General features: G+C 38.3%; 1 protein-coding gene across 8 annotated transcripts in view; it reads left to right on the top strand.

Moving 5' to 3' along the window:
• The window catches only part of LRCH1 (leucine rich repeats and calponin homology domain containing 1), a 139,326-nt gene extending 116,610 nt beyond the window's left edge, over nt 1-22,716 (top strand). For 6 of the 8 annotated variants that reach the window (XR_008468209.1, XR_008468199.1, XR_008468205.1 and 3 more), the window contains 3 exons: nt 1,376-1,453; nt 9,312-9,569; nt 19,921-20,056. Coding sequence is in view for 2 of the 8 variants with exons in the window: in XM_054212804.1 (XP_054068779.1) it covers nt 1,376-1,453; nt 19,921-20,034 (192 nt within the window). In the remaining 6 variants the exon portion in view is untranslated. Of the gene's footprint in view, nt 1-1,375; nt 1,454-6,496; nt 6,540-9,311; nt 9,570-19,920 lie in introns of those variants that run through there. The other 2 variants (XM_054212812.1, XM_054212804.1) reach the window with 2 other exon arrangements.
• The last annotated feature ends 3,240 nt before the right edge of the window (nt 22,717-25,956 follow it).

The following is a 25,956-nucleotide window of genomic DNA, read 5'->3' as shown; positions in this document are numbered from 1 at the left end:
ATTAGCATATTCTTCTTGTTGGGTTAAATGTAGAAATTATTCCTTTTACCTGCAGACAGAATGGAATAAAAACGTGCACTGTAGTGGTTTGATATTGGCTTGCTGAACCTAAGGACCTGAAGACTTTGGGACATAAAATCTATGTAATTTGCATGTGCGCACTTCTTGAATCATAATTTTCTTAATATTTTCTCTATTTATTGATGTCCTTTTCTTGATCAGATCTTTGTTCCAGATTTTTGATACCAGTCTGCTGGTTCTGAAGTGGTTTTGTATGGTTTTAGATTCTGCCTTTTTTTTGTTGTTGTTACTGTAATGTCCGTATTGGTAAATATTTTCCACGTACAGCCTGATACTTGATTCTGAGAATAGCACGTGGATTTCAGAACCAACCTATAAAAAATTCCAAGACGACAGGTATTAAGAAAAAGACAATTTCTCAGATGGTCTAGTGGAGTTTATTTTACAGTTGCTTGGTTTTAAATTTCTTCTGTCTTTGGTAAAAATATGACATTGCTGTCCTGTTTTGTTGTTTTGTGGGTTTTTGTTTAAAAGGGTAGAAGTCTTATGGTGTTTTCTATAACAAAAAGCAAATATTTAAAATCCATTTTCATTTTGTTTCAACTTTGTATTTATGATGTTCTCTCACTTGAAACAGCCTTCAAATTACTTTAGCCTAGAAAATTATTTCTTTAAAGTCCCTGCTACTATAGTGAATTCTTGGTTTAGGTGGATATTCAGGAATTACCATTGTTTCAAATCTTGCATTGAAAAAGTAAAATAGTGAGTTGTTGGGGGCTTTTTTATAAGATGATGTTTTTGTAACTATTTGGGGAATAGTCCTGAGTGAGACAAATAGTGGAAGTATTTGAAATTCTACAGTAATAGGAAATTGCTTCTTCAGAGACATTGAAATTGTGTATAGTTGCTATACATTTGTAAGTACATAAAATATTTAAAAAGTAAGGGCCTGTTAATTACAGTTAAGTCCGTTCCCCAGGATGTATGTTGAAATCCTTCATCAGTTTACTTGCTGTCCAGAAAATCAATGTTGTCTATCATGAATCATTTGGAAGAGGCAGGTTTTAGTACCTCATGAGCTGGATTTGAGCAAGTAGAGATCTAAATGTGGTGTTGACCTTAATAACTAAGTAAAAGCACATGGCATCCACAACTTACGTACTCGGGTCGTGTTTGTAGGCATGATGTTTTTAGAGCGGTAGGAAAAGAATTTGAGCAGAACTTTATGCATTGTTTTCAGGAGAAATATGGAAATAGTGCATCAGTACAAGAACAATGCAGTAGCTGAATTTATTAACTGAATGAATGTTATTGACTTCTTTTGCCATAAACTATTTTTTTCTTGTTTCTACAGCCTAAACTTAGCATGGCCAAGTGCAGGAGAAACGTGGAAAACTTTCTGGATGCATGTAGAAAACTGGGGATACCAGAGGTAATTTAATTAAGTCTGTCATTTAGAGATGATCAGAAATGCAAAACACATTAATTACTTGAAAGCTGAAGGATGACTTTATGAACTACAGTTTTTCAGCTATAAGGAGATATCATTAAAAAAAATTATTTAAATGATGTGATTTAGTACTGCTTTAGTGCATTTAAGTCATAACACTTAAGAATTGCAACTTTTGTCTTAAATTAGTAATTTGTTATTATTCTCAATACCTCCTTATCTTTGCCGTGGAAAATAAATAAGGAATATGGTAATTAGGTAATACGTAATTGAGCAAAAGTTTGCAGGTTTTTTTGTTATATAACATAACTGAATTTTTACCTAGTGCTTTAAGAATATGGACGTCATTCTTTTTAATTATTAATTTTCCTTTTTATACAATATTAAGTACTCTATAGTATGCATTATAAAAATGAATAATAACACGCTCATCTCTTGTGCTGAAACACTTCTGCTGTGATGTGAAGAAAACCATCGTGCGTAAAGTATGGAATGTACATATGAGTGAAGTTGTTCTATAATGTAGATGTAAGTGTTTCAGCAGTTGGAAATAGGGAAATTGCAGTGCTTGGTGTTTCCTGTTTCTCATTTAAAAATGGCAGCACTCATCATGTAATTTATTCTCATATTAATGTGGAAAAATATCTTTATAACTAATGTAATGAATTCTGGAGCTTCATTGGGAATATTTCAAAGACTCCCTTAGGGTCTAGAAGTACCTATTCAGAGAAAGTTAATTTCAAATGCATGACCCTCAAAAGAAGGTAAAAATGTTATACAAGGTCTTTTTAATCTGACATGAAAATTGCACGATGTACTTTCCCTGTGTTGTTGCCTACATATGACAATATAATTAAGACTTGAGTTCTTTTTAGTATGTGTTTGAAGAATGCTGAAACAAGAGGATGTTTTGTGTGTATTTCCCTCACCACCCCCTTGGGAAGCTGATGGTAATGCTAAGATTTCACACTGGGAAAGAATTCCAGTTTGAATTCTTTATATTTTATCTACATTTTAGGACTTGATTTGGAGGACAGCAAAAGTAACAGTTCATTTTTGCTACTTGTAGGAATTTTGAGGGGGAGACACCTTACAACTCCAATCGTAAATGTAATTTGAGAATTTAGTGTTATGGACTGGGCCTCTAAGTTGTAATGCTTGATTTAGTTCTTGTAATTATGTGGTTTATTATGTTAGAATGATTTCATATTAAAGGTAACATTTCACTTCAGAGAAGATCAAAATCTCAGTGCTGTGGGCTTGTAGACATGGGGTGTTTCTTAGGCTGCCCCAAAATTCATTGTCTTCTGATGCATCATAAATTATGCAGTGAATTAGAATGCAAGTCAGGTTTTTCTGGATGTGGCCTGTTGGGAAAGGAAAGGCCAAGAGCTTTTTTCATTGCTGTCAAGAGATCTTTCAGAAATGGAAATAAACGAGAAAAATTTACAAAGATCCGTGCAGTGCCATATTACAGATGGGTAAGCTAAGCCTTTGCTCTGAGGGTTTTTTTTATTTTGGATTTCTGTAAGAATACCTTTTTGTTTTCTAGGAATAGATGTTTTTACATATTTATTATTATTATATTTATTCTTTAATGCTTCCACTGAAATTAGCGTAGACTCTTTCTAAGTTTTTTTTTATGATTTTTAAAAATTTTATTAGAGTATATTTGTTGCAGAGTTGCACAGAGCATTAACCACAAGGCCAGATTTTACCAGTCTGATTTATAAACTAACCATCCTTATGAACATAAATAAGTGTTAACTTCTCTTGAGGGGGGGAAAAGCTTATTCACTTAAACACTAAATGAATGGCTTCCAATTGTAAATTTATGATAACTTTAAGTACTCTGAGGATATTCTTTTGGTTAGCTGCCGGTAATTTGCAAATGTATATATTTGCTATATATTGTGAAAATCCATTGTGTTGCAGAACTATAATAGAACTTTGCTGCACGTCGGAGGGACGTGTATTAAGAATACAAAGTTGTATGATAGCAAGTATGACAGTTAACTGTCAAAGTTTTTAAAGAACTACAGGTGGTGTGTTTAATGCTGCTTCAGGTTGATGAGTTGTACATTACCCAACCACCTCTGGACAAACCAGTAAAATAAATACAGTGAATTATTTCCTTTTTTTAAAACAAGCGTTTCATGGGTAAGTGATAGGTTACACTTATGGATCCTAATACCCACAAGTATTAGGCTTTTCTGTGATATTAAGTCCATGTTTAGTTCTTGAGAATTAACTTGAAATTCTGCTGCATGGGTGTTTTTTTAAGGATTTTTAAATTGTCATAGTTCCCATAGGTTTGGTTTCAGTTATTTATGGAATAGAATAGAGTACATGCTACTCCCTGAGCTCCAGAGGTTTAGAATAATATCCTGTCAAATCATGTAAAAGGAAAACAAGAAAATAGCTAAGTAATTACTGTGTTGTGCTGATGTGCAGGGTCTCTTACTTCTGTGGCTTTCAGCATTCAGTTCTTCAGTCAAATTTGCTTTCCCCAGAATGATCCTGGGAAACTTCATCCAAGTGTAGAAAAATGCAGTTGGTATCCATATCCAAATGTGTCACGATAAGCATCAGGAGTTGGTGCCTTGACCAAAGAATCGCAAATAGAAAATTCAGGAACATGAGCATCTCTTTAGAATGACCTGGTACGTAGATGATTCTGGAATTGCGTGCCTCTTGACGTCAGAAATCCGTTACCTGCCAGATAAGAATTCCAGTACAATGGATGCCATGTTGAAATAATTTTCTTTTAATGGCCATATGATGCTCTTGATCATGTGCAGAAGGGATGTTTTAAGTGTGTAGTTCTGACCCTTAAATGAGAAACTAAATAGCAAGGCTCTTATTGCACCGGGAGGCTATCAAAAGTGTGAGGATTGTCAGAAAAACAACTTGTGTCCAGTTTTGCCACTAACTTTTCCTGTAGAGCCTTTTTTTATTACAAGGTATCAGAGATCTTTGTAAATGATATTTTTTTTTTAGACAAAACTAAATTTTTGTTTGGCGTGAGAAAGGGATGGTGGCAGGGTAAGCATCTGAAAGCCTGACAATTCAGAAAATGTCTTTGTTGTGCCCCTCAGGAGATAGACGACAGAAAACGTAAAATCTTTGTCTCCTAGAAAAGTACAAAAGATGACTTTATTTTATGCTGTTAACTAAAAATTGTCAGATTGCCTGATCTCCTCTCTAATAGCTATAGAATGACAAACACTCCTAATTTTTGGCTGATACAGATTGAGTAAGCAAGTGGCAGTAGATCTGTGATAAGTAGGAGATGCCTGTCCTACTGCATTTTTTCAGAATGACGCGAAGTACTTCAGTGGTGCCATTCACTGGAGTAGATCGTTAATGTCACATGAAGCCACTACCGACACCACCTGTAATGCTTGTCCACCTATATCACACCTGCCCTTTCACACTTTCTGAGTTTAAAAACATAAAGATATTGTTTGGATTTATTTCTCTTTGTGTTTGTGTGGCCTCCAAAGTGTCAAATGTACCAGTTCTAACGGAGTTTTACTCTTCTTATTGGCATCTCATCCCAGAGGTGTTAAAAATGATCAGGAGTGTCTGATTTATTATCACATGAGTATGTATGTAAAGTTATGGAAGTATTTTGGTTTCAACTGGTCTTTCATGAAACCAGTAACAATACATGTAAATAAAAACAAAAATATTCACTACATTTCTTCAACTTGTCAGTTACCACATGAATCAGTATTCATACTAGCAACAAAGTAGACGACTTTGCTATTTTAATCTGCAAATCAATAACTTAAAACTTTAGCTTTCATTCTTGGTAGTTGTTACTCTTAGTAATTCGTATTACAGCGCATTTTTTTTCTTATGCACGTTCAGTAATGTTAACAAATATTCCTGTGAAACTGATTTGTGGTGGGTCGAATGATACTTCATCGTGAGATTTAGACCAAAACAAAGCAAAATGAATGCAATGTGTTATGTGAAAGGCAAAAGTTCCAAGTTTTGGTCTGCGTTTCTTCTAGTTCTCAATTATGAACAAATATGACACATTGGAAGTAGGACCTTCTAAGCATTTTGTCAAAAAAGAAATTCAACAAAGTATTTTCAGTGTTTGTGAGCCAAAATGCAGAAGTTATATTTTTACAAAGACACAAATTAGTTTGTATAATCTGCAACTTACACTAGTATAGTATCTTAACAGTTTGGACACTTGAGCATCTTTTGGCCCTTTATGGGGCCTCTTCAGGTCAGAGAAATTGTATAGAGTTATTTTAAAAAAGGAAAGAAATACTTTCCCCACATACACAGATAGACCTTCACAATCTTCATATAGCTTGAAAAAAAGATAGACGTAATTTATCATAAGTAATACTAGAGTGGTAATTTCTGTTGATATAAGATAGTGATAAAATGAAATCTCTCACAGCCAGTTGTTACAGCAGGTTTACGGAGCTTCTGTGTTCCAGCATGTCAGGAGTGGTGCAGCAGGGTTTAGTGGGACAAGTTATTTCTCAGGTGGGAATGAAAGACTTCGGCCGTGTCTCTCAGATTTTCAGTCAGCTACTTGGTGTACACATACTGAACAGACAGGAGTGATTCTAAGAAGTGGCTTTTTTGATCTCAAGTCATCATATCAAGATTCAGATTACAAAATGTGGCCCTTCCTGTGACTTTTGAGTCCTGCAAACGGGGAGCTGTTACTGCATCTTGCCTCCTCCTTTTGTAAACTAATTCCACTATGTTGCAACATCAGCCAAAATTATTCTAAAAATCAGTATGATTTGTGTTAGTATAGGAATTGCTAATTACGTAAAACAAACAGAAAAAAACTGGAGGCTTTTGTGTGCTCAACCTGACAGAGCAAAGTAAAAGAAGCAACCAAGCAGAGAATGTCAAGTGCTTTATCTTCTGTCCACCCAGTTGTTCAATGGGTAATCATGTTTCTCAGTTTAATGCAAGGTATATTTTCATTGCCACTTACACTTGTTTTCTGATCAGTTCACGTAATCAGTTACTTCTCCATAGTTTCATCATGAGACATCCATGAAGTTGCAGTAAGTTTTATCAGGTATGACTCCTTTCCCCTCACTTTTGCTCTGTGCTTGGTAATGGACACGATTTGGCCTACAGTATGGAGTTAAGTGCTTCAGTGCGTTGCCAATTAGAGTGCTGAAAGCATAATTCTGAGATTCCTTTCGTTTGTGTTTTGGGCATAGTCATTCTTTAATGCACTTCTGCAAACTGACCCTTGCCTTTTTTTTGGCAGGGTCAAAATTTGAGGAGGTTGGTTGTGAAATGCTCTCTGCTCTCACAGTCACTGCAGGAGCATGTCAAATGAGGGTGGTTTGCGCACACAAAGAGCTGGTTATGCTTTTGTCCTTCCACTTCTGTCTTACCGTGTGTATTCTGCGTGCATGATTTTGGCAGCTGTATGATTTAATCATGTAGCTTCATAGATACAACAAATCAGTCCATGAATGGAATGCTTACCTATGTGTATCTCTAGTTCTTACTAGTTAATAATTTCAGTCTCCTAAATGAGAAGGGCAGTGCTGGTGATGGGTGGATGGGTGGTTGTCTTTGAGACTTTGGGTGAAGGTCATATACTTTTTCACTATTTCACGATGTCATGTTTTAGTTTGGTATTTTCATTTCACAGCTGCTGTAAAATGCTGGTAACTTAAGTGGAAATACGTTCACCGTTACTGAAAAGTTACATTACAGGAGTTTAAAACGCATACAATATAAACATTTTACTTAATAAGGTGTGCATGTAACACCAAATTATCTACTGTCACAGAAGACACAAAAATAAGCAAAGCGATCAGACATTTCTTAGGTTTCCCCAGGTTTCACTGAATTTCAATAAAGCACAGCATGGTGGTTCCCATAGGAAGTTTCTTCTGCATGTGTTGGCTGTTTTTGTACGCTTTGGCTTCTCCTGTACACTGTTTAGTATCTTAATCTCTGGTTAGCAAGTTCTTCAGTCTCTGTCAAAATTCAACCAATTACCAGCTCTCATTCTCTAACTCTGGAATTGCTTCCTTCTCCGTTTGGCTGCAGTAGGGACTGTTAGGTGGGGGGGGTTGGCCAAAAATCTTTTTTAAAAGTCCTTGTTTTAAAGTTCTATCACTTTTTTTTTTTAATATAAATTTAAGTTCAGTGTATCTCAGATATTTATTTTTGGGATATATTTGCAACAAGTAGGAATTGAGTCTTGTATGCTATTTTAAAATTAATCCAGCATTTGCTGGGTTTATTGGTGTCATTGGTAAAAGTGCAATATATTGTATAGCTGATAGTCGTGATGTTTCTTTGCCCTAAAATTAGGCTCTCTGTAAGCAGCTTGTGGATGTAGATGTTCCTGAATGCAGTACTAGTCCTATCCCATTTTTAAACAAGAACAGCATATTTTGTTCTGTCTGTGAGCTTTCATCCTTTAGAAAAAGTCAAATAAAATGGCATTGAAGTTTATTACTGCACTAGAATTTTGAGTTGAAAAAATCCAAAAAATGACTGTAAAAATGGCAATGTTGTTGCTAGGCAGGGTTTTCTTCCTACTCTGTATATCTGCTGGCCTAAGCAACAAAATTAAAATTTTGCAGCTTTTGACTCCTGTTGAAGCTAGAACCGGGCATGGCAAGCAAAAAGGAAAAAAGAAAAAGGAAGGAAAAAAAAATCAAGTGTGTCATTTTTTTCTTTGTGTATGAATGACAGTTCTGACTTCTAGTTTCACTAGTCCCTTTTCAGGACAGAAGGGCCTTTTAAATATATTAAAGTTTAATTTATTGCCAACTATACCTTGAAACTTTACACTGACAGAAAAGAGACATCTGAACTTCCATGTCTTCATTTATTGGGTGCGCTGTCAGTTCTTTAAGCAAGTGAAACTGAAAAGCTACTACAGAAACACAGTGTTTATCTAAAACTGGGGATCATTTTCCTACTTCCTATAATTTTATTCCATAAGTATTTACCATTTTTGTTGATAGTAAGGCCTCACTTGCAGTGTAAAATGGTATATCTCCATTTGCATTTTGAAAGTACTAGTTGTTGCTGGGTTTGATTTTAATGTTAAATATTGTGTATGCGTATTGATATTATTGCCTGTTACACTTCATTTTGTATAGCTAGTCTAGAGTGAATTGCTACATGAAGTCACTGATACTTTCCAAAAAAAGTATGGGAATCTAATTTGCTAATAACTTTTAAAATGCTACCTAAGGAATTCAGTGTCAAATTCTTCACTTTAGAAGCTTTATTAAAATTACGTATAGTTAGTGCTACATTGACTTTATGTTTCAGTCCCAGGGTATCATTTAAGATTATATTTGAATACCATGTTTTACATTATTATGTTAGAGAATTTTGCATACTTATAAAAATTTCTTTAAGTACTTTTTCTTGAGACTTTATATTGCTGCTGCTTGTGCTTTTAACAGCTTTCTAACCCGCTGTTTGCTATTATATAAGTTAGATTTTACAACTGGTTCCATTGAAGCATTTGAGTAAGGCCCAGATGGACAAAGGTGCGCAGATCTTATTGGAATAAGTGGATCACATGCACGTCCTCACCCTTGTGAATCTGGGCATAATTTTGGAAGGATTTGAAGGCCTGAGTTCTTTTATCTTAATATTCTGATATTATAAGATAGCTTCAGTATTTAGAGGAAATAAAGCAAGCTGGGGTGCTAGTGACTACGGCAATACTAGGAAGAAACTATTCCTACATGTTTATGCTAGAATATTGTGATAATTTATTTATCAATATATTTCTATTTTTGTATTTTTAATTTTATGCACTGTTTTTTTCTGTTCTAATGGCTGCCCTTCGGGATAGGCTGACCTCTGCTCTCCGTATGACATCCTGCAGTCGGATATTCGTCACATTCGAAAGACTGTTGACACTCTGCTCGCCCTCGGGGAGAAACCCCCACAATCAACTTCTACCTTTCGCTCCTGGGATCTAATAGGCTTTTGTCTTTTCCACATACTTTTTATAGTCTTGATGTATATAACTTATCACTGGAATGTGCTAACAGCATAACCTGTTCGCATGTGCACACAAACTTTCTGCTTTGTCTCTGACAAATTACAGGTACTTATTTCCTTCCTTTGTCTTACAAACTTCTCCCTTTCCCTCGCTTCCCTTCCTTGTAATATCTTTATTAATCTCTTGCAATAGGGGAGAGGGGGAGTAGCATCTTGAAGACGAGTCCCATCTCTTTTCCCCCCTCCAGCTCTAGTTTAAGAACTTACGTGCCTCTTTATTTATAGTTTGTTTTCTTTTTTGTTGCCTACACTACACACTAAACGTGTTAAAGCAGTGAAGCTGCTCTTATCCCACTTTTGGGTGTAGGCTGGATGTGTATCACAAGCTAAACAGAACTGAGCCTTTTACTTTTTGTGAAAATCCAAGAATGCTGCAGATATTGAAGCAACTGAGGTAGCACTTCAACAGGTGATAGTATTTTCTGAGTTGGTGCCAATTATCTCAACATATATTGTGTTAAGAGCACTTAAAGAAATTTATTTCAAATTACTGTTATTTTTTAATCTTTTAGTTCAACAAGAGTACTGTAACTTTAAAGATTGTTGGTCATCTCTACTGTTACAATTAAATTCCGTACTGGAGTAGTTTTGTTTTCCTACTTAGATTTTGGTTTCCTCCAGATTCCGTAGAATACTCTTTTTCTTCTGTCGCACAAAGCAGCGTTGAACTGCTTTTAAACACTTGCTATGTTACACCCTAAAGGTGACTGTAAATTGTTAGTGGGTATATGCCATGAACTTCAGAATGTTTCAGGATGAAGACCATGGAGTAGTGTGGTACAGTAGGATAGACTGAGAATAAGCTGTTGGATTCCTGTATCCACCATTCTTATGTGCGGCATGTGTCAAGCAAGTCACGTCACTATCTTGTCTCTGTTTCATCACCTGTGAAAATGCAGGTCACGTTTGTTTGTTTGTGTGTGTGACAACTGTAACAAAGACAATGTAGCTAGGAAAATAGATAATCTAGGAAGACTCTAGATTTTCCATCCTATGAAGTTTTACAAAACAGGTCAGACAAATGTTAGCCAGGAGGCATTTTGGTATATTTGAAGTCTGCCTGTGGTTAGTGCACTGGACTGATGACCTCCATCCCCCTTCCGGTTCTGTCTTCCGTTCATCTATTGTAAAACGTGAATAAGATAACTTTTGGGTTTTTTTGCTTTACCCCTTATCTACATGAAATATACAAATGAAAATTGATTGAAAAATATAAACCCTCAAATTGACGTTGCAATATTGGCCTAGGTGCTGTTGACTTAAATTTGTAGTTCAGTCTGAGACTAGCTAACCAAAGGACCTCAGTTTCAGGGCTGTGAAATAAATACATTCATTTCTCATGGCCTAGTATTTAAAAAAGTTACCTATAGAATTTAGAAGATAACTAGCATAGGAACTTGTACGTTACCGATTATTCTGGCCATATGGTTATGATTTAGTGCTATACTATAAATATCCCCATTCCATAGATACTTGTGAAATTTTATTAAAAATCTTACAAATGCAGTTCTATTCCTGGTTTCCATGGCTTGAATACATACATTTATAAAAAGGATGACATGTATAATTAGGTATATATTTTAAGATGGAAAAATTAATTTCAGACGATGGATAAATCCAGGTTTTTTTAGAGGGTTTAGTGTCTAGCAGCTTCCATTGTATACATATAACAACTCTGTTGAAAAGAGCGGCTTCTGTGACCAGGCATGAGTTCGCTGAGTGCTTCTGGGTTCTTTATACTTGGGGAAAATGTTATTTGGGTGTGTAGCTGTAGACTTGTGGCCTCATCCTGCACAGGCCTGTCTCCTAACTGTGTGCCTAATTTTAGTGATTCCAACACTAGACATTTTCTTACTCGGGGTCAGAGCTTGACGTTTAAGCTTCAGCTTTCAGCAGATCATTGTCTTGATTTTTGGTTGTCTTGTTTTAACAACATTGCTTTTCTAGTGAAGCTGAGAGAGTGACATAAAGCTTGAGTCAGTTCAGAATCTATTAATTGTAGGATTCTTTATAATCCAGTGTTGGTATTTGAGACAAAAGCGATGTCTTCTCTAGGGCTGGGACTACACTCCTGCTCCTGTAAGTGTTAAGCAGGTTTCCTGTCAATGCTGTGTATTGTGCTCTCCTCATATAGTACCAATCTACATGTATGTGTATATTTTAATTAACATTTTTTGAAATTAGAATATCAGATGGTGAAAGTTGTTGCTACCATCCTATAGTACGCATCTGTCTCCTTGTCTGGTATTATGTCTGATTATCCACTGTATCCAATAGCTTTGGGAGGGAGATAAGAGAAGTAGTAGATCAGTGTGGTTTGCGTTTCTGGTGTGCAGAAATGGAAGTTCATGTCGTCAGTGTTTTTAAATGTTTATCAGACTAGATGCTGAGTTAGAATCTGAGCTAGTGTTGAGCCAATGTAGACCAACTGAACGCATCCCAGTCATAATGACATGTAACTCTCCAACTTGTCCAAAGTTTGAACTTTACATATGCTTACCATGCAAACAGAGTTGTCTTTTAGTTAATTAGAGTACATTTTCTCACTAGTCTCAACTGTGACAATATACAGTAATTAAAACGAAACATTGCAGCCGCCTCCTCATAGTTAGGGAGTTGCAGCCATCTTGAACCGGACTCTGAAAGACGAAAATACTTGCTTCATGGCAAGGCACAGCCCTACTACCATACATGAAGCTTATCCAGTTTTGTATTTTCTCAGGTTGTTACTGATAACACTTCAGATATACATAAATTCTACAGGGAAAAGAATAATAAAATATACATTTCTCTAAGTGTGAATATAGTAATGTTTCTCAAAATATATTTCAAACATAGTGCAAATGTGAAAAATACCTGTCTGCCCATCCCTGAAGCCAGTAATTCTCCCACTAAATGGGGAGGTGGGAATTAAAACATATATATAGCTCATTAATCTACTGTAATGGGTTCTTTACTAAACTCAGAGTCCTGTTTCTGTGCTGCTGTTCCCTGTACATGGGAAACCAACAGTTCAACTCAACTGGTGTTTCATCAGCTCTGAGGAGATCCCAATATTGAGATGTTCAGTTATATACAGTTGGTACTTAAGTGTTCACAGCTAGTGATTGATTTGATGACCTTGGGTTTAAAAGCAATGTGTGCTGTAGTTCACCCACATACTCATTGATAATATTATATTTGCTCCACCATTTGTTTCTCCATTCATTTTTTTTTTTTTCCATTGCAATGGTCATCAGAGATTTCCAAACTGTGATTTCTTCATAAATTGGTCTACTCCAATCTGTACTGGGGAGGTCCTGTCATCCCCACTGCACTAAAGTAATAAATACAAACTGTGATTAATTAATTTAATATGCACGGAGGTAAAATGTGTTTGCACTGGATTACAAGGGGCATTCGGATGTGAGGATTTGGTTTCTTTTTTGTTTGAGCCAGAAAACCGATACATATTTTTCAAATGCAGAGTAGTGCAGTGTAGTCGTCCTTCAAATGCCTCTTTCTTCAAATGTATATTAAAAACTTTTACAACTGAAAACTGTATAAGGATCCCATTGTGTTCCTAGTAAGTTTTCTGAAAGACTGCACTTACTGTGAATGAGGATTGAATTAGACCTGAGCAAATATTCAGTCCAGTTTTCTACTCTATAGACATTAATAAGCTTCCAAGTTATTGCCATGTAATTGTTTTTCACAAAAAGAAGCATTCTTGGCATTTTACTCCTGTTGCAAAAAAAACAAAAGCAGTCATACATGCAGGTTTAGAAAAAATGGTAGAGAAGGTTTTGTGGACCATGGCCATTTCCTTCATTTTTAGCTGCATTATGCAGAAAAAGCAGTATTAAAAAAAAAAAAAAAAGTAATGACCCATTCTACTTTGATACAGAACCCTCTCATTCCTTCATTTTATGTCTCAGAATTTAATGTACAAGGTTATGGTATAACTGATATTTCAAGTGTAAGTATACATTTTCTCTTAGTGTTCGGTGTGTGTCTGTCTTCATTAAGTTGTCCGTTCCCTCCAGTTTCAGGTCACTGTTTTCTGTAGCATGTTAGGATGAAACTGTGAGATGTTTTGGCAAAATACATGGTCTACTTGAAAAATTTTGTGGTTCAAGGCCAGAATCTGTAAAGGGCTCCAAAGCCCACCATCTGCAAATACAGCTTTGTAAATATTTGCAATTTATTACATATTCTGAAGATGCACATATTTAGATATCCAGCTGGCTATAATTCCCAATACAGAATTGCAGCTGCAGTATTGAGGTACTGGGGGCTTTTTTTGCTTTATCAAATCTGACCATAAGTGTATACTTCGCAAAACATACTACTCTTTCCTTGTAAATTAAAAGAAAAAAAAAAGCTGAAATATACGTATAGCCTGAATTCCTGTGCTTTTTGATCTTCTGCTCGTTTCTTTTGTACTTCAGATGGTAAATTCAAGGCATTTGGACACATACAGGCATGATTGGTAATAGTGGATAAGGAAAAAATATATCTAAAAAGATATAATTTCAAATTGCCTTTAATATATGAAACAATAAATATTTGCTATAGTTTGTTCGTCTCGTAAGAAAGAACCTGGCCCTGACCTAAGAAAATGTCAAGGTTTTATGTATTTGACGTAAGTCTGCTTCAACGTAAGGCCCTGATGTTTTAGTGACTTTCCATTTCAGAGTACTTGGCTCCAAAAATTAAATCATGGCCATTACATGGACTTCTTTTTTTTTTAATTTGTAATTTGAGAAACTATACATTCCAGTATTTCATTGTTTTCTGAATGTTTTTCCCCCTCGTAGATCTAAAATCCCATATTCTACGAATACAAGGGAAAAAGAGAAAGGCTCTTGCCAAATTGCAGAATTTCGTTTCTCTGTATTTTTGGTAACGAATGTAGTTGGCTCCTGATGCCATGATGTGGTCATTTCGCTGCTTGTCCATATGATATAATGGCAACGATTACGTTTTGATAATGAATTACTGTATGTGAATTGTCAAGCTGTTTGCCCCAGCATAAACCTATTCAAACCGTTATCTTGACTTTGAAGTCATCTGATGTCAAAGAAACTAGATGTGTATGTGTAGCGTGTCACGTATCCTTGTGGGATTACTGTCCTTGCCTCTTCCTGTTTTCTTCTACACCGCCTAAATCAGATGGTTTTGTTCCAGGATTAGAAACTTGCTCTGGCGAGCACATGCACGCGTGTACGTTTGTGGGTACACCTCCTGTACTGTCTTTTTGTCTTGTTTTGTGACTCAGCCTCTTGGCTGCTGCCTCCTTTTTGTGCCTTTTTTATTTTTCCCATCAAAAGGAGTTTGTTCTTTTGCTTCGGGTTGAGTTTGGAAACATCTTTATCCATTCCAAATGGCTATGTGTCTGTAGCAAATGGTTTGCTTGCAACAGGTAATTAAGTTCCTCTGTGTTCTTAGGGAGAAGAACTACATTAAAAATGGAGACCTTCATTTCTGTAGTAGACAAGACAAGAGAGAGATTCCTGCTGCCATGAGTGGAGTGGCAGCTCTTCCCTCCATAATTGTTTTTAAAGATTTGTGGGCTGGTCTTGAGAATTAGTAGCCAGTTCTTCTGTCTGTCTGGGTTTTGTTCAGTGATGGTTTCAACAGGAGTGTATTTTTGGAGAGGTGATTCACGCTACTATATTGAAATGTTATGGGTTGGATGCTAACGTAAAAGGGACAGAAATCTTATCAAAGGTGGGGAGAAGTGAGCGATGAGTCTCCTCAGAGTCATGGGTGAGTTCTTGTCTCAGTTGGTCAGGCACATGGCTTCAAAATGCCAGGATTTAAGAAAAGTTTTGAAATCTTGATGGTTTGCAGCTTCACAGCTCCCCTGTCAGTGGTTTCCAGATAGCGGTTGTAGTGGATCAGAGAGTGAGGCGGAGCATGGAGAATGGACTGTGCTGCGGGGACAGCAGCTGGACCTAAGGGCTGAGACACCTGGGGTCTTGGCCCAAGGTAACTCCTGCTTTGCAGAAAGCCGAGTTGGTTATCAGCGTGCTCTGGATTCCATCCTTGGCAGGATTTGCTTTTTTCTTATTCTGAGAAATGTTAAATATACACTATAATGTTATAAATATAATAATTATAAAGCTGTGATTTGAGAAGTATGTGAGGCAGGGTTGATGAAAGACATTTCCAAAGCTTTTAAAATAGTGATTAGGGTTTTGATAAGAGAATTGATTCGTGACACATGAAGATAAACATTGCCATTTTTGGAAGATGGTGGCATAGGTCTCGTCGTCTGTTTTGGACAGTTCATCGTAGCCACATGTTTAACTGCAAAATTGCAAAATATTAACCAAGTTCCACCTTCTGCTTAGTGAGAGAAGGCTGTCAATTGTATATGTTTCAAGAATTAATAAAGAATGATGTATAACATAAAAAGAAGTACCATGCTGTGAAACTTCTAGAACACAGTTGTCCAGTCCTATTTTTTTTTTTGTAGACCTCCTTAAATAGCTTTCCTTATTTGAGTATGCATCTTTTAAATACAGCGGGGGGAGAGAGAGGTGGTTTTATACAAACTGGATTACTGTACTGGATTTAAAAGAATTAGTGCATTCTCTTTAAAAGGAGAAAAGTTATGTTAGATGGGGGTTTTGTATGAAATGGGGCACGCGCTCCATTATGCTTTTAGCGAAAATGTGCTTATAAACAATTGCAAAATTCCGAGCAAGAAAGCATGACAGAATAGTTCTCTGAATGCTCTAAGGTGCCACAAAAATGATAAGTTTAGATTTTAAGTTTTTTCTAAAGGAAAGATCCTTAGCTGTGGCTTTTCCAGCAAATTTGGCTTCAATAGAAAAATTCAGAGTCTTCTCAAACATAAATATCTAACAAGGCAGGTTGTTTTGAGGCTGGGTTTTTGGATTCAATCCTTACCCCTTAATCACATTAATCACTTAGTTTTCAGATATTGATTCAGGAAGCATTATTATTTAATTCCTTTTGTCTAGCATGGAAGACTAATGAAATATTGGCATGTTGTGGGCCACCAAATCTGTGAAACGAGAGCCTACTGTGCAAGGGCACTGGAAAGAAGTAGGGGAGAGTGGCGCAAATAACATTTCACTTTGGATGTCTGATTTGCAATGTAGTTTTTTTTTAAATAAATTATCAGAATCAGAGTACTGTAGATTTTTATATGAACCATGTCCCAAGACATTAGGCTGGCAAAATTTTTTTGTAAAAATCATACATTTGAAGTAGAAATGGTTTGGGTTGTTGTTTTGGTTTTTTTCTCCTTTTATTTGCTATCACTCTCTCTACCTTCTTTTGTAGCTACTCCGCTGCTAATCGGGTATCAGTTTAGGGGTTTGCTTTGTAAAATATATTTATATATTTGTCTGGAAAATACACTTTTTTCCAGAGGAAGAAAAGTTGGGGAGAACAGTCTCTGACAGCTTGCAGGTCAGTATCTCAGTCAGAAGAACAAACAAGAATGAACCACAGAACCCCGAGTCTTAACTTAAATGACCAATTCAGGGTAGGTTTGGAGTGGAAACCTGGGTGATGAACTGGAATGGTGCAAGATGGGGATATTCCTTTGTGCTGACTGGGCAAATGGCTCCAGCGGAGAGGGGAACAGCAGCGGGCAGGGATGGGATGCAGTTGTCGCAGCTCTTTGGTCAAATGTGAATCAGAATCCACAAGCTCAATGGAAGTGGGAACCCGGCGTTAGCAGGTCGCCAGAATGTTGCCGCATCTTCCCTGGGGAGAAATGTCTGTTGTCCACCTATCGAAGATCTGCTCAGCCAAGCTCCTTGGAAGTGACCTCTCTGGAATTGTTTCTTGGGTCTATATGCGCCAAAGGAATCCACAGGATTTGTTTGGTGCTCTGGGCTATGACCCCGAGCCTTAAAAAAAATAATTACAAATTAAGTTTTTAAAAACAACTTTTAAACATAAAATAATAAATATTAAAACAGCTCAAATAGTAAATATAAAATGTAAACATAAAATATAGATAAATTAGAATTATCAGTAGCGGAGGCCATAATTGTGACTAAAGTTTGGCTCTCACTTTTTAGGTGCGGTAGTTAATAATAGGTACGTTTGGCAGGTTTTCTCTCATTGAGGCTGGAGTGGGGTGTGAGGAACTTCACAAAAAGTTTAAGCAAGCTGACTCTTGGTTGCGCATAAAGGAAATGCTCAGTAACAAAAGGAAGTCATAAACATCCGAAGCAGCAGAGCAGCTGTTTAATACTGGACCAGCAGAAGGAGGGAGGTGATTGTCCCCCTGTACTCAGCACTGGTGAGGCCACACCTTGAGTATTGTGTCCAGTTCTGGGCACCTCAATATGAGAGAGATCTCGAGGTGCTGGAGCGAGTGCAGAGGAGGGCAACGAAGCTGGTGAAGGGCCTGGAGAATAAATCTTATGAGGAGCGATTGAAGGAGCTGGGACTGTTTAGTTGGAGGAAGAGGAGGCTGAGGGGAGACCTCATCACTCTCTACAACTACTTGAAAGGACATTGTAGAGAGGTCGGTGCTGGTCTCTTCTCACAGGTAATTAGCGATAGAACAAGAGGGAATGGGTTCAAGCTGCAGCAGGGTAGGTTTAGGCTGGACATTAGGAAACAATTCTTCACGGAAAGAGTGGTCAGACACTGGAATAGGCTGCCCAGGGAGGTGGTGGAGTCACCATCCCTGAATGTGTTTAAGACTTGTTTAGATGTGGTGTTAGGGGACATGGTGTAAGGGAGAACTTTGTAGAGTGGAGTTGATGGTTGGACTCAGTGGTCCCAAGGGTCTTTTCCAACATAAAGGATTCTATGATTCTGTTCTGCTGGAGCGGTGGCCCACTGGAGGAGATTTTCCGAGCAAAGAGTGGACAACTCTGGAAGCAGATGAAAGCAATTAAACGGAGGTGCATGACATGATAGAAACTGTATTAATTGTTCTTGTATGTACCAGCTCCAGTTCCAGCATCCTGAATATTATATTTAATTTTAAGTGCTCACAGGGGTCAGGGAAGGGAGTAGAGCTGAACAAAACATACCATGAGAAGAGAGGTTGAAGAGATTAGTGATGTTTAAACCAGAGACATAATCAATATGAATATGAGGAGATGTGACAAAGGACCATGGATTGCCTGAAGTTAAAATAAGAGACCCTTAGTTGACATAACAGAAGCAAGAATATTCAGTAGAAGACAGGCAATTAATTAAAACGTAATCTCAAATGCATCAGTAGTTTTAGAGGCTAACAGTTTATTGAACAGCCAAGAGATTCAATACTGAGAACATCAAAACAACCTGCTCTTTCTAAAACAAATCGGTGTCCCGTGTCTGCTGATGGTCATGTACGGACACTTAGGGAAAGAACAGAAGGTTAGATCATGTAGATGGTGCCTTTTCAAACTTTAAGCAATCTGACGTGCACAGTTGAAGGACTTCATGAGCCAGACAATGTATCCACGTGTTTGTGTTTAATAGAGTTGTTTGGGGTTTTTTCTATCTGTATATTTTTGTCATCCCACTTACACTTTTGGCTTCCGTGTTGTGGCAATGAGTCTCACAGTTGTAATTATGGTTGACGTGATGCAGTCCAGCCTTTCCATTTATTTATTATAAACCTGCTGCCTGATTTCATCATTTCATGGATTTCATAAATAGGAATACCAAGTTACATTAAGAAAAACTTATTTTTAAAGAGAGAGCAAATCATGACGTGAGGCTGCCTCTCTTAAGAAGGCTTTAATTATTCGTTGGGGGGGTTGTTTGTTACCTGTAGTAGATTCAGTATTTATTGTTTGACTGATTTCTGGTGTAACAGCCTCTGTGGACAGCCAGTAGGTTTCATCCTGGCCACGACTGCTGTTCCCTTATGGTGAATAAAGTTGATTCCTGGATATTTCAAAATAAGCTGCCGATTATTCAGAATGAAACGCTTCGCCCGTTGAATGCACGAAATTACACACGCTTTTCTGTAAATGCTAATGGGTGGCTTTGAAGGTGCGTATCCTGGGACCAAGACCTTCCTGCCTAGAGCTCAGTGGTAGAACTTCTTTTGATTGATAAAACCAGCCTTCTCTCCCCAAATTCACTCATACGTAATCATGGGCAAATGCCCCGTTATCTCACTTGGGAGGTGAAAGTTCAGCGTGTACTTGCTGGCCCTCGCGCTTAGTTAAGATGTTTACGTACTGGAACGACCACAGAACAGGTTGGTTTCTCAGGCCCAGAATATTAACAGATCTCTCACTAATTCATAGGTATAATGAGAGCAAAATCAGAGACTTTCTGTCAAGATGACAGGAAGTTCTTTTTAATTAAAAAAAGAGGAAACGGTTCCTGCTTGTTGGGCTTTGTGTTCAAGCAAGGTTTTGCAGTGGGTATTGAATATCCTAATCTTTCCTCCTTTGTTTGTCTTTTTCTAGGAGAAGCTCTGCCTACCACATCACATCCTAGAAGAAAAGGGCTTGGTAAAAGTGAGCATAACAGTTCAAGCATTGCTAGATGTAACCACAGTGAAACAAGCTTTATTCACGTGAACCTCTTCTCTGCTGTTACCAGCTCCACTGTGCCATCAAAGAATCAAAATACTGCCCAGCTTTTCAAACTGCTTTGAAAAAAAACCAACCAAACAAAAAAAACCCCACAACAAACAAAACCACAGTGCTCCGAGAGTATTCTTATACTTCCGATTTTAAAATTGTCTTTCAGACCGTACGTGTGCGGCGACCTACAAAAGCAGAAACCACGGAGAAACGTTTTTCTAGAGCAAAGCGGCGCTTCACGGCTTTTATAGCTCACTTTGTACAGTACGTAACAAAAACAGCCACCTCTCTGCCACTTAAAACCGTGTGGAGTACCCAGCTGTCTTGCAGCAAGATACCTTATACCTTCCTATTATTAAACTAAGAATCATTGTAATCATGGGGGGGGGGAGGGAGAGTAAATCAGATTTTTGCCATGTTAGGTTTTTCTGCAGTTGCTTCAGGCTATTGCCTTTTAAAAAAAAATATCCAGACATAAAGTATTTATATAAATATTATTTATTAGTGAGTTGTTATTCATCCTTTGGATGCAAACTGTAAATTAGGAAACTGTATTTTATTACTGCTTTTTTGTGGTTAAACACTTTATTTTAATATAAATATTTAGTTATTTTTTATTCTACTTGGTGTGCAGTAGGGCTAGATCTCCGTAAATTGTATTTTCTAATATGTAAGATAAAAAGCAAACAAAATAGGTGCTTTTATTAAAAGAACAGCTAGCTGGAATGGCATTCTTTATTTCTTGAATTTGTGGAACATTGGTAAGAATTTGTCTGCATTCCATTGAGTTTCCAACATTCCAGTAGCACTTTTCCCCCCGATAGACTAAATTGGCTGAAACTGAGAGCACACCCGTTTTATTTGTATATAGATGTTTAAAAAGGAAAAAAAAAAAATCAAAAAAAGGAAAGATGTAAACTTGAAAAATAAATGTGAACAAATATTTTTGATGGCTTATTTTACTATGCACAAGACATTTAACTTTTGCCACAACAAAACGAATGATGTGCATTAGGATCATGTGTCTTGAACTATAATTTTGCACTGTAACTTGATTTCTTCTAAAGACTACAGCACTACGGAACAAATAATTACCAAATAGCACAAGAACATCGGCGAGCAGATTTACCAGGTAGCCAACTAATTTTTAATTGTTTGCTTCAATGACTCCTTCCAGGGGAGAGAAAAATTATTACAACTTTTAGGCCAAAGGTGGGCTCAAAGACCTGATCCTCCTGCTACGACCTGCTGGGTGCGGTGCTTCCCCTTGGAGTCGCCATCCTTTTCCCGCAGAATTAAGCACAACGTTCTGTAGTGAACCTTTGCGGGATCAGAAATCCCACGTCAGCAATACGAAATAAGGTTCTTTTTTCTTATCGCTACTAGATTTTTTTATTTTATTTTCTTTTTTTAAAAGCAGAATTTATTATTAAAACATCGCACGTTTTTTAGATCAAAAAAAGTTCCGGCACAGCGATTCTCACAGTACCTGGAACATCCGTTTTTCTTTCCTAGGAGAAGCTGGTGGTGGGAACTTGGGCAAGCGGGACGGGAAAAGCCGCATGTGGGGAAAAGGCTCGCTGGGAGGGGTCGGTGGCGCGCACAGGCAGGTAGTTGGAAATGCACAATGACAAAAAAAGAGGCGAGGTGGGGCGGGAGGAGGAAATACTGAAGCAAGAGAAAAAGGGGAGAGGACTATTGGAATAAAGGTTTTTTTGGAAGAACGATGCATACTCATCGCTGTGTCCAGGCATGGTTACACGCACGCTCACACAGACACTGCGTTTAAACCCACCAGTATTCCAACAGCAGATTTGTAATGGTAAATGCAGTATTTGGATGCAGACTACACGTTTTAATACCACGAATTGCCAACATGCTGGTACGTACCGACAGCAGCAGCGTGTGAGGAGGAGGCAAGTGGACTCGCAGACAGGGAGACGTAGGGTTTGCATGGAATAGCCAGTGACTTCAACCAAAGCAAAAGCGTTTATTTTCTAGAGGGAACATTGACTTAAATTGTAATTTTGATTGGCAGCTAGCATATCGTTTCCTATAAAATGTACTGTGCACTTTAACACTAAATTAAAATGTATTTTAATATTTTACAGAGCTGCACAAATATCTGTTTTGTCAAAAAAAGCACGAGCAATGTAAAGAAAGTAAGTTTTCAAGTCAGAGTTTATCAAATTTTAAAAGCATTCAAAGATCGAGTATAAAAATAGGAATATTGATTTCTGCATCTTGAGGGATAAAATGCAGGTTTCCTGAGTATTTTTTTACAATGTATATATGGCAACATGAAGCTTTGTAATTATTATTTTGACAAATCTTGGGGTTTTTTCATAATTAAAATTTTGTTTTTTCTCCCGATAGTGTCTTTCAGTATTTGCTTGAAGTTGGCTGTAAATAAATAGCTCTAAATATTTTGTAATACAGCTTTTTTTATGCAGTCTTAACCTGTACGCCTAAAAAGAGAATCTTCATGACTCTTTGTATACTATTTATATGTGCAATAAAACATGCATGGCAAATCTATAATACCCTAAGCAGTGAACATAATGTATATAGAAAATCTTTACTGTAGTTACAATTAAACTATATTATTTGTAGAAATCCTTTAATGACTACCCCTCTGCCTGACGAGTTTCCTGTGAAAGAGATGGCGTTTGCGGAGTTTAACGCTGGGGGTGGTGGATGAGGGTTTGGGGATGGAGAAAGGTGGTGATGTGACTCAAGTACGGGAATTTTGCAGCTAAACTAGGGATAGGATCCAGCCCGTAACTGTTGGGGTCTCGGTTTGGTGTTGATTCCCTGCAAATGAGCTTCACCATGAGCCAACAATGTGCACTCACAGCCAGAAGGCCAACTGTATCCTGGGCCCCATCGAAAGCGGTGTGGCCAGCAGGTGGAGGGAGGTGATTCTGCCCCTCTGCGCTGCTCTGGCGAGACACCCCACCTGGAGCACTGTGTCCAGCTCTGGAGCCCTCAGCACAAGCAGGATGTGGAGCTGTTGGAGCGGGTCCAGAGGAGTGTCATAAAGGTGATCCGAGGGCTGGAGCACCTCTCCTGTGAGGACAGGCTGAGAGAGTTGGGGTTATTCAGCCTGGAGAAGAGAAGGCTCCGGGGAGACTTTATAGGGGCCTTCCAGTACCTGAAGGGGGCTACAGGAGAGATGGGGAGGGACTCTTTATCAGGGAGTGTAGTGATAGGACAAGGGGTAACAGTTTTAAACTGAATAGAGGGTAGGTTTAGATTAGACATTAGGAAGAAATTCTTTACTGTGAGGGTGGTGGGGCACTGGAACAGGTTGCCCAGGGAAGCTGTGGATGCCCCATCCCTGGAAGTGTTCAAGGCCAGGCTGGATGGGGCCTTGAGCAGCCTGGTCTAGTGGGAGGTGTCCCTGCCCATGGCAGGGGGGTTGGAACTGGATGATCTTTAAGGTCCTTTCCAACCCAAAACATTCTGTGATTATAAGTCTCACAGGTTTGCACTGTCCTGGACTTGCAGCCTGCGGCCGAGGGCAGTTTGAGGACCCTGCCTCGTCAGCCCTCTAGCACCAGTTCTGAAAGAGCTCAGGGCAGTTTCTATAAAGCCTTGAGGTGACTGGCTTCCCAAGCAAGTTCTCCTGGGCTCACAGGAGTGCACGGGACGCTTACCTGAATCTGCTCCTGCTCAAAAGCAAGGAGGCACCTGGAAGTCCCTCTCAAGGAGGGAGGCAGCAGTGCACGTACATAAACGCTCCCTTTTATCGAGAAAGCAAACAGTGCGGGACAGCAGTCAATTATTAGGGGCGCCACGCGGAAAATATGACAGGTATTTTCAGCTCCAGAACTGTAGCTGTTTGGGGAAGCTGATATGGTAATTGATCTCCTGCTGAACTGTAAATTAAGGCTATAAGAAATAAAGCTCCCTACAACTATCCAGAGTATGATGGGAAACTTAGAATTATGCCATATAAATTTATCAAGTATGAAAGAGGGCTTTTCCCGCCCCACACAGGGCAAGCTGTTTCCTACCATTAACTCAGCCGCTTTAAAATGGTGGTTTAAAACCACTTAAGAGTAAATTACAAGGTTAAACCTGCTTTTTAATCTCCTCTAATAGAACATGCAGGTGCACATGGTGCAGTTAGGGAATGAAAAAAAAATAAAAAAATTGGCATCCCCTTTTTCCTTAAATGCAATTATCAGAATGCATTAGGCAAAAAATGTTAGCTTTGGCAGATAACGCTGCTGCTCCAGTCCAGTATCCGACAGAACCCAGTAATTCCTTTGCTGGCTACGGGAGAGCAGGTACCTGGCTGCTGGGGGAGGAGGAACAACTAGAAGATGCTGCTACATATTAAACAATCCTTTGAGCCAATTCTGCTGTTGTGTGAGCAGAAAAAAAAAAATCTAAGCATTTAGGACTTCTGGCTTAAAAATCAGTTATTTTTTTATGTCAGTGTCCTGCTTTATAAGAAAGAAGGAGATAGTGTCTGTCGTAAATCCACAGTGTGGAAAACTTAGAGAATCATCGAATTGCCTGGGTTGGAAGGGACCTTCCAGATCATCGAGTCCAACCATCAACCTGACACTGACGAAAACCACCACTAAACCATATCTATCTCTAACACTATGTCTACCCGTCTTTGAAATACCAGGGATGGTGCCTCAACCATGCCCCTGGGCAGCCTGTTCCAACACTTAATAACCCTTTCAGGGTAAAAACATTTCCTAATATCCAGTCTAAACCTCCCCTGGTGCAACTTGCGGCCATTTCTTCTTGTCCTATCGCCTGTTACTTATGGTCAGCATTTCAGAGAACTCTTGCGATGCACACAGTTGTAGATGCAAGACTGATAAAAATCAATACATAATTTAAGCCCAGTCACCACCAACAGAAACGTAAATTCCCAGCATCAGCCTCCCTGCAATCCAGAATCTAGCAGGGGCCTGAGAAACCAGAGAGCATTCAGCATTGCTTAGAAAAGCAAACCACTCCCTACGTCTACCCCAATATTTCCTCTGGCAAGAGCGAGTCACAGTTTGCGCAATGCTGCAGGTTCAGCCGACCCACGGGAAGGCAGAGGTTAGGAGTGACTGCTTGAACACAAGACAAGCAGCTCACTGGAACGATCTGTGTTCTTGCCCCACACAAGGTAGCGGGCAGAATTATACCACTGGGAACTACTTTAGTCCTATAGCTATCAATCAGGCTTAAATTCTGCCACCTTCTGTAAAACAAGCACACTCCTCTTCAACGATGAGATATCAGATCATTTATAGATAGTTACTACTTTCTTCAGGTCTATTTATCCGTTTCCCATCAGTCCTGTCACAGCTAAGAAACCCATAAACACAGCATAAGCCTTTCACACTCAGCGACAATCAAAGGCAAGCAGAGGAAAAAAACCAAAAAACCTCCTTTACTACAGACTGCTTCCTTCACGTGGTTTGTAAGAGGCCTTTTCTTTAAGTATCACCCATGAAATACTCTTCAGATGATTTGTTTGCTGTTAATAACGCACAGGACAGTAAAGCACTCCCCATAGCACGCTTCTGTCTGTATTCTCCACCAGACTTTGTCCTTGGAATGCATTTAAACAAGCTAAGGAAAAACGCACCAACCACTTTAGATTAATTAAGTAGCTTGATTGGTTGTGCCGCTAACAACTTCCTTCCTTCAGCATTAAGTGATAAGTGAGCCCTCTATTTAATTAGCTGAAGAGGCACGCTGTTGTTATTCATAGTCCCTGTGTAGTTGGGTTAGAAACTGTCTCGAGGTCCGAAGTACGTACCCACAGTCATAGTCTGAAACTAACTCATCTGCTGATTGTCATTATGACCCAGAACGCAGCGTGGTGTTTATCGTGCTGAGAGAGTTCTTGAAGCACGCAAAAACATTCAAAATACTTACTCTAATGCACACACA

Source organism: Rissa tridactyla, chromosome 1 (genome assembly GCF_028500815.1).
Source record: "Rissa tridactyla isolate bRisTri1 chromosome 1, bRisTri1.patW.cur.20221130, whole genome shotgun sequence".
Classification (NCBI taxonomy): Eukaryota; Metazoa; Chordata; class Aves; order Charadriiformes; family Laridae; genus Rissa; species Rissa tridactyla.
This window is presented reverse-complemented; position numbering and strand designations above follow the sequence as displayed.